At 37.4% G+C, this 9,121-nt stretch overlaps 1 protein-coding gene across 1 annotated transcript; it reads left to right on the forward strand.

Moving 5' to 3' along the window:
• Positions 1-5,416: 5,416 nt before the first annotated feature.
• On the forward strand, positions 5,417-6,657 carry LOC149630074 (uncharacterized). The gene is made up of 2 exons (XM_089851295.1): positions 5,417-6,329; positions 6,396-6,657. Exons 1-2 carry the CDS (start codon positions 5,693-5,695, stop codon positions 6,581-6,583), a joined length of 825 nt encoding a protein of 274 aa, XP_089707421.1. The 5' UTR covers positions 5,417-5,692; the 3' UTR covers positions 6,584-6,657.
• The last annotated feature ends 2,464 nt before the right edge of the window (positions 6,658-9,121 follow it).

Raw genomic sequence — 9,121 nt, forward strand, 5'->3', positions numbered from 1 at the left:
TTATCGTGGCGATAGAAAAACAAAAGGTACCTGGGTTTGTGTAAGCTAACAAGTTAAGTTGGAAAGGACCCCTACACTAATATATTAAGTTACCAACTGCCTTAGAGAAAGTAACAATAAAGGTGATTTAACAAGATTACCGACGACTGGTAATTAAATTAGATCATCGACGACCGGTAATTAAGCCAGATTACCGACGACCGGTAATTAAGCCAGATTACCGACGATCGGTAATAAAGCCACATTGTCAATGACTGGTAATTAAGCCAGATTACTGTCGACCGGTAATAAAGCCAGATTACCGACGACCGGTAATAAAGCCAGATTATCGACGAACGGTAATTAAACCAGATAATCGTCAACTGACAATTAAGCCAGGTAACTGCCGACAGGTAATTAGGCCAGATTACGTCGACCGGTAGTATAGCTTATTTAACGACGACCGGTAAACAAGCCAGATTACTGACGGCCGGTAATTAAACCAGATTTTAATGACGACTAGTATTGAAGCTAGATTACCGGCGACTGATAATGACGCTAGATTACTGACGACTGGTAATGATGCTAGATAACTGACGAGTGGTAATTAAGTTAGATTACCGACAACTGGTAACTAAGCTAGAATACCGATGGAAGTGTAACGCCCTAAAAGTTTTTCTCTCTTATGGTTTCTAAACAATTTTAATTAATATGAAGACTGAAATAACAGATATTAATAAAAACTGTCATTGTTAACAAAGACCGTAAAGTGTAAAACAGCGTAAGTGCAAGAGTTGCATTCTGATCAGCTTTATCCACGGTAAAACGCCGTAACTCCAACAGTATGACATATAGGGTGCAATAACGTGAGTCAAAGCATGATTTAAAAACATGAAATGTAGCACTTAAACTTAACTTTTCTCAAAAACCTTAAATTTGTTCCTAGAAATAGGTTTTTCTTTTGATATAAAACCGTAAACAAACGTAACAAACAAACATTTCATTTCAAAACGGTGGCGACAAAATGGGTAAAAAGGAGAAAATTTTAACGTTTTCACCAAAAACACTAATTTTATGCAAATGAAAACCACCCTTAGCAACTTTATTTTTTATAGAATAAAGCAATAAGTGGATCATTTTGAAATTTTAACCACATATTAATGGTCCAAATTTTAGTTCAGACGAACGTTTTCAAAGCAGTAGACATAATACGAAAAAAGTTACATCCAATCAAAAGGCAGTATGAAGTGTTATCTAAGAGAGCTACCGCTCTCTCAGAATAATGCGTGCATGATAACAGTTTATTTTGGGGAAGACGTAACCGTAAATTTTTACGCAACAAACCATAATTTAATGGCAATTATTCAATAATAATTAATATCATTTAATCATAGACTTAAACATGTTAATTCCTGTTAGTAGCGCTTTTCGGTATCGTTTAGCTTCCGTTAATTTTTCGGTAATTTCTTAGAGTGTACGGACAAGATTAAATTTGTTTTTGCTTAGACGCGTATTCAAGGCAATTTTTAACAGCTGAGAATTGTACTCCACCTCCATTTCCTCTTGGTTATTGGTAATCGGGCATACTTTACCGGAGATGTTTATTATTTTCAAAAGCGTAATAAATCATTCTGTGGATAGAGTATTTAGGAAAATCCCAAAGCGGCTAGGAAATTGAAATTTATAATACAATTAAATTTTATTTTACAAATTTAAATTTCATTCAAAGAAGATGATTAAATTTAATATGCTATCATAAAGTTCACAACTATAGTCTGGAACACGGTATCTCAATGCGCAATTTCTTCAAACTCAAAAAACTCCGATGCACTATTTCGACCGAGGGGTCGGTCATTCATGAAATCCTGTACGCTACCCAGCCTACCCGTAAAATCCAACTTAAGAAATCCGAAATCAGCAACTAAATCACAAAATCAGTAAAGAAATCACGAAATCAGTAATAAAATCATAAAATCAGTAATGAAATCATAAAATCCGTAATGAAATTATAAAATCAGAAGCGAAATCACAAAAAGGTGAAGAAATCACGAAATCCAAAATCAAGAGAAATCACAAAATCTGACGAAATCACGGGAAAAATCTCAAAACCCGAGGAAACCATGAAAATATCCTAAAATCCGTCGAAATCAAGGGAAAAAAATCGAAAATTCCGACGAAATCACGGGAAAAATCGCAAAATGTATTGGATTTTATCAAATCAAATTGGGTTTCGAAATCCCGTACACTTTTTCTAAAACGTCCGACCCCTCGGATAAACCTCACACATATCGTTTGTTTTTTTCGGCCTTGGTCCAAACCAAGACGTTTTTTTATAATATCTGTCCCTTCAGTCTTAATGTAATTAAAATTTGAATAATTTTATGTTTTTTGTACCGCCATACACTAGGGGTTGGTACATTTCTAATAGCTTAAGGATGTACTTGAGTATCGTTAATTACGTTTAACTTATATCTAATAACATAGATTCTGATAAGCATATTATGTTGTACTTATTTTTGAAGTAAGTTAAAAAAAGACAGTATTTGAAACGTAGAATATAAATGTTTATTTGTTTTATACACTCTATATATTTATCATTGAGAATTTTTGAGGAAGTACTTAAGTATCGTTAATTACATTTAACTTATATCTAATAACAGATTCCGATAAGCATATTATGTTGTACTTATTTATGAAGTAAGTTAAAAAAAGACAGTATTTGAAACGTAGAATATAAATGTTTATTTGTTTTATACTCTCTATACATTTATCATTGAGAATTTTTGAGGAAATACATCAAGAGTAGAAGAGTTAGAAGATGATGTCTATATATTTTAAACCGTCCAAAAGCTTTAAGAGAGGGGAAAGGAGAAGCGGTTTAAGGGAAAGAGGGTCGTATAGGCCCTTGCTTCGAAGATTTTCTTTTTAACGGATATGAGGAAGGATGGCCGTGAGCACGTGTGATCCACGTTGCATCACAGGCAAAGGAAAAATACACCGGCCCCCACCCTTTTTTCACCGGAATACTAGAGGTTATTTCAGTAGAACAAAATTGATGGAATCAGGGATAACGAGAGATCGCAAACTAGTGATGTGGCTTAATTTTGAGCTAGATCCCCTTGTTTTGTTTGGCAGCATTATAGAATGGATTGTTGTTAGATTTAATTGCCGCTGGTGGTTTTGCGAAATTTAAAAATGAGAGAGTTCTTCGTTTGCGGGGAATATATAGCAATAGACGCCAGGGAATTACTTTCTTGGAAGTTTGTGGATAATTTCTAAATAACTATAACTATTTCCTATAAATTGGAAGAACTTCAAAATCGCTGGAATTTAACTCTTAATCGTAAAGTTATATCATTTGATTTTGATTAGTTTTGTAGAACTCTCAAACCATGAAATTATAATAAAGTTTCTACTTTTCATTTGAAATGAGATTTTGATTGATAATTTATTTCTGTACTTTTCGCTTATTTTTCATCAATTTCTTCCTAGTTTTTTCCCCCTACAATTTCTTCCTAATTTTTTTTCCCCTACAATTTGTTCCTAGGTTTTTCCCATTATAATTTCCTCCTATTTTTTCCCCTCCAATTTCCTCCTATATTTTCCCCCTACGATTTCCTCCTAGTTTTTCCCCCCTACAATTTCTTCCTGATTTTTTACCCACAATTTCTTCTTATTTTTTTTACCCACAATTTCTTCCAAGTTTTTTCCCTGCAATTTAATTTTTTGTCGCTTACATTTTACACCAATATCGCCGTATATTTCAAGGTCAAATTTCCTATGTTTCCTTAATTTACCATTTTTTAGTGATCACCCTTAACAACGCTAGTTTGGCTGGGTTCTCTTTAAAAAGGAGAGACTTTCTCCAGAAGGATGATTGAGACATCAGTCAAGTTACTGACGAATCTGTCACGCTTGGTGATTGTTGTATCACTAACCTCGTACCAGCTGTTATCTTTTCGAACAAAATTCAGATAATGACCTTGGTTTAAAGATGAACCTTTATGAATGATCACGCCCCTAGTTTTGTAAACGCTTTGGTTTAAAACCACTTTCTGATTTTCGAATCCCGATATTTTGGTTAAAATCTTAATAGGGTGACCATTTACTACAGTATCTCTTGGAAACCACAGAAATCGAGAATTGAACATTCTTTTGTTTCAACCGTAACTTTCATCTCTGCGGTTTTAAAAACATCACCAATTTATGCGCGCGTCCGTCTGTCCGTCTATAATTTCAGATTAAGGGCGGTTTTTTTACATTGAAAGCGACTAGGTGTTTCGAGCCGGAAGAGTGGTTTCGAATGTAAAATCTTTTTCTGACGTTTTTTTCATATTTCACTCGCCCTTGACCAATAATCAGGCACCGTAACCAGAACATTCTTTATACATCATTTACACTATCCCATTGAAGTAGCGAAGACAGCCTGCAATTGTCCTCAAATGTTGGGGTTGTTTTTTTGTTTTTAAATAATTGAGTGTTGATCTTGACCATATTAGATTGAGTCATAAGAAAATAATATACAGCTCCCTATAAGTATGAAACGTAGTATATTTTCATACTACAGCATTTGCTTCCAAATTTGGCGCGCTTACGCTTTTACGCCCCGCGGGAGAAGTTTCGGTACTACGAGTAAAAGGGGGGCGAAACCGCCGCCGCCACCTAAGGTCTCCGCGAAAGGCACGATGGGCCGGGGAAATATCGCCGCGCCCGTAGAGACTGTAAGAGACACAAGATACTCCTTACCTCGTACAAGGGATAAGGGAGGTCAGATGGATTGGAAATGATGATGGGCGACCTGCGGCACCGTATCTCTCCCAGTGGACCTCACGCACGCCCCTACCTTTCCGTAGGCGATTGCTAAGTGCTGCCGCGTAGCGCCATTTTATTTGAATGAGAAAAATTGAGAACTAGCTTCTATTTTTGAGATAGAGGGAGCGTCCTTTACAATTTCGTCCGGCACGACCCTACCTAACCGCTGGGGATGATGGGAGGACTATGGTGCCGTAGGTGGGGGTACAAAGGCAACGCTTAAGGTATGGGGGTTTCCACTCCATTACTCTCTCCTTCAAGCTCGTACCAGTGTAGGCGCGAGCCTCGTTCGTCAAAATCTCGCGCCATCTATTAATTTATTATGATAATTTTGACATGTACTTAATCAGTTATAATTATCATAATAATAACGTCTAGACCTTTAACTATTTAATTACAATATAAAACTTGAAAATTTTCTAAACAAATATTTCATCTTTTTTAACGCCAAAAACTCTTAATAGGTGGCATTAGAAACTTTTAACAAATTTCAATGGAAAAAATGCTGTTTACATGGCTTAAATGTAGAGTTTCATACTTATAGGGAGCTATATATTATTTTCTTATGATAGAACTTAAGCCTCGGTTAATGAGAGCTGCTTTCTTTGATTCTTTCAAGTTTCAAGGCTGCAGCTAAGGCTTAAGAGAAGTAAAAAGAGGGCCGGTTTGCTGGTGGGGAAAAATTATTAAAAGTACGGTACAGGCCCGTAATTAAGATAACCAGGGTTTCAAGAAACTAAGTTCGATTAATTCAAGAAATTAATGTTTTAAGATTAATCCAATGCACCCCTTTTCTCCAGTCTGTTTTTCAGTCCCTTTAATATTTTTTACTATTAAAATAAGCTTCCATTAATGTGAAAATAGTCCTCGAGTAAAACATAGGTTAGTACCATAATAATAAATGTCTTTACTTCAAAATCTAGTGGCCAATATGTCTCGGCAATTTATATTTACCGAAAACACAACGGTGACGGTGCAAGTGTATTACGGGAATGAAGCGGTAAGAGGAAGAGGGCGCGGTAGGGGCGGCCGAGGTCCTGGTCGTCGACCTGGAAGGCCCCAAGTCCCTGGCCCCATACCACCAGCGGAAGGGCCCCAAGTCCCTGGCCCCATACCACCAGCGGAAGGGCCCCAAGTCCCTGGCCCCATACCACCAGCGGAAGGGCCCCAAGTCCCTGGCCCCATACCACCAGCGGAAGGGCCCCAAGTCCCTGGCCCCGTAGCACCCCCAGAACCGCCCCAAGGCCCTGGGGCGATACCCCCACCACGTCGAAGGCCACGTGGAAGGCCCCCGGGCCGTCCTATTGCAAATCCACAAGACCGTGGTGATGGTGAAATTATACAACCACGAGGCCGTGGTATTGCCCGGGGCGGCCGTGGTATCGGCCGGGGCGGTAGTGGTATCGGCCGGGGCAGCCGTGGAAGGCCCCCACAAGACCGTGGTGATGGTGACGACAATATACAACGCCGAGGTCGTGGTATCGGCCGGGGCGGCCGGGCCCGTCTTAGATCATGTCGGTACGGAGGACAAGTCCGTGGTATAAAAATTCATTTATTGCTTAAAGGTTAAAATTTACAATTATATTATACAATTCCGATAAAAGGGGGACCGTTGGAGGTAGCGCAACCTCAAGGCAATGAGAATGAAGAAGAACGAGCTCCAAATTTAAGTAATGTATTATTTCCAAATAGAGTGGTAAGACCGAAGTACAATGGTTGTGTTTATGGGGAATTTTTCAGTCATAAATGTTCTTTGACATTTTGCCATCCAGGTGAGAATAAAAGTCGTTGACGGATGACCCCTTAAATAAATAAATAAATAAATAAATACGCGTAAATAAATACAGTGGCAAAACTTTCATAGAACATTTTCCACCCACGCATAGCCCACTGTACTTTGGTTCTACCACCCTTTGGATGGGAGGGGGAAGAAATACTGTAAGTTTCTTAGCGAGTTATCGTGATTGATAACTATGGGCTTAAGGGTTTGTGTCAATCTCATGTGTTAAATAACTTTATATTCATCTATGTACAGGGTGTTTTTGAAAAGTCTGGCCAAATTTAGGTAGCGTGTTCTTGACGGATGACCCCTTAAATAAATAAATAAATAAATAAATACGCGTAAATAAATACAGTGGCAAAACTTTCATAGAACATTTTCCACCCACGCATAGCCCACTGTACTTTGGTTCTACCACCCTTTGGATGGGAGGGGGAAGAAATACTGTAAGTTTCTTAGCGAGTTATCGTGATTGATAACTATGGGCTTAAGGGTTTGTGTCAATCTCATGTGTTAAATAACTTTATATTCATCTATGTACAGGGTGTTTTTGAAAAGTCTGGCCAAATTTAGGTAGCGTGTTCTTGGAGTCACTCCGAGTGAAAAATTCCAAAGAACCATGTACCTCAATTACGCCATTTCAGAGTTATGAGCTTTCAAAAGTAGCCCAAAAATCAACAAAATTGTGAAACTTGTATTATGGCTTGCTCATCTTGTTTTCGATAAAACGCTCAATTGCATAAGCCAACCGAAAGAAATGAGAGACTAAAAGTTTGGAAACAGAACTGGGCGATTGTGTGTAGAAGTGTGCTGTCGCTAAGAAACATGTTTACATTTCATTAACACAGGTTGTTTTAATGGTCATTAACACAGGTACTTTTAATTTTTATTAACACAGTACAAGTTTCACAATTTTGTTGATTTAGGGGCTACTTTGAAAGCTCATAACTCTGAAATGGCGTAATTTAGGTACATGGTTCTTTGGAATTTTTCACTCGGAGTGACTCCAAGAACACGCTACCTAAATTTGGCCAGACTTTTCTAAAACACCCTGCATATCTCTCGCTGCCATAACATCGTGTGTTAACATCTGCAATAACTAGCTAAAAAATTACAGAATTTCCCGCAGGTCATGATTCTAATTTTAAATCATTTCCTTACAGGAGCGCCATCTAGATTTAATTATTTTAATTGTTCTTTATTTTAAATATTTATTTAATTTATATGCAATTTTTTTTTTCAATGATAAATTTCTTTTTTTTTGCAAATATTAAATTGTTTTTAAATATAAAATATCTCTTATTATCAAAATGTGTCACTGAAATATATGGGGAAAAATACTGAAAAACTCAGGTAAATCGGTTTTCCAAAAGCTGTATGAACCATTTTTTTCCTTTAGTAGCTAATTTAATTTTGCAAATGAAATTTTTTCCGCAATTAAAGGAATTTTTCATGCTTCTTTTGAGAGAAATATTGGATCCTAAATATGGGATGTTTAAAATTTGGTCGGAGACTAATTGTATATGGTTTAATGATCAAACATTTGAAGAGGAAGCCATGTTCTACCTTATTGGAAAGATTTGCGGATTGGCAATTATGCTTTATTGTCAAACTATTTAAAAGAACCAATTTTGAGTTAAATTCTAAAATTCATTCTTGAATTGATTTTTAACCTAAACCGTACCGACGATACCTAAGTGCTCTGCCCAATTACTTCCCATAAACTTTACACTTGGTCCCATATTCTAAATTGCTTTCTCATGGCCTTTCTTCAAAAGAGCCGAATGTCCACACTCGTTTTCGCATCCTTTTGTATCGCCTATCGGTTTCTCTCTTCAACTGTATACTACAATGTTTTAGTGTGCCACTTAAGGAGGGCATTCTGGTATACGGAGTGCAAGCTGCAAAGAAGTGGAGTCTTTGGGTTCCCTGTTTATTTAAATAAATAAAAGACTAAATATTAAACTAAGAAAGTGTCAGTTTCTTGACTAAGAACCTTAGTTTTAATTCCACGGCTACAACTCTAATAAGAAAACCTAGTCCTGTAGTCAAAATTTTCTCGATAAAGAGTTTAAAAATATGAAATATTTAAAAAACTTGTCAATTTACTAGTTTTTTTTTTTTTTTTTTTTTTTTTAAGAGGTTTCAATGTAAATTGGGTCCCTTAAGGGTCCGCGACAAGGATGCGATTAGTCAGGTTTCAGTATGTGACTAATCAGGGAAGGAAATGAGGTTTACTTGGGAGGTGACGGAAGGGGTGTGGGGGTCAAGTCACCTCCGGCGGACACGGGGCAGTCGGCACCTATAGGGGAGGATCGCCGACATGTGTCGTATTCCCTCAAACTTTGCCGCCCAGTAGCTTGGCTTACAGGAGTGCGCCACACTCCCGGCTCAATTTACTAGTTTCTATAGCGATCGATGTTTATCTCTCGATCCTATTAGTAGTTCATGAGAGCGTGTTTCCAATAATCGCATCCATATCTTAAGGCAAGTTTGCTAATCATGTTGGGAAACACGCAGCTCGATTGGAAAGTAAAAAACTGAAAAATT

The sequence above is a fragment of the Phalangium opilio genome, unplaced genomic scaffold (genome assembly GCF_054372755.1).
Source record: "Phalangium opilio isolate 3A_F unplaced genomic scaffold, DU_Popi_V2 ptg000103l_1, whole genome shotgun sequence".
Taxonomy (NCBI): domain Eukaryota; kingdom Metazoa; phylum Arthropoda; class Arachnida; order Opiliones; family Phalangiidae; genus Phalangium; species Phalangium opilio.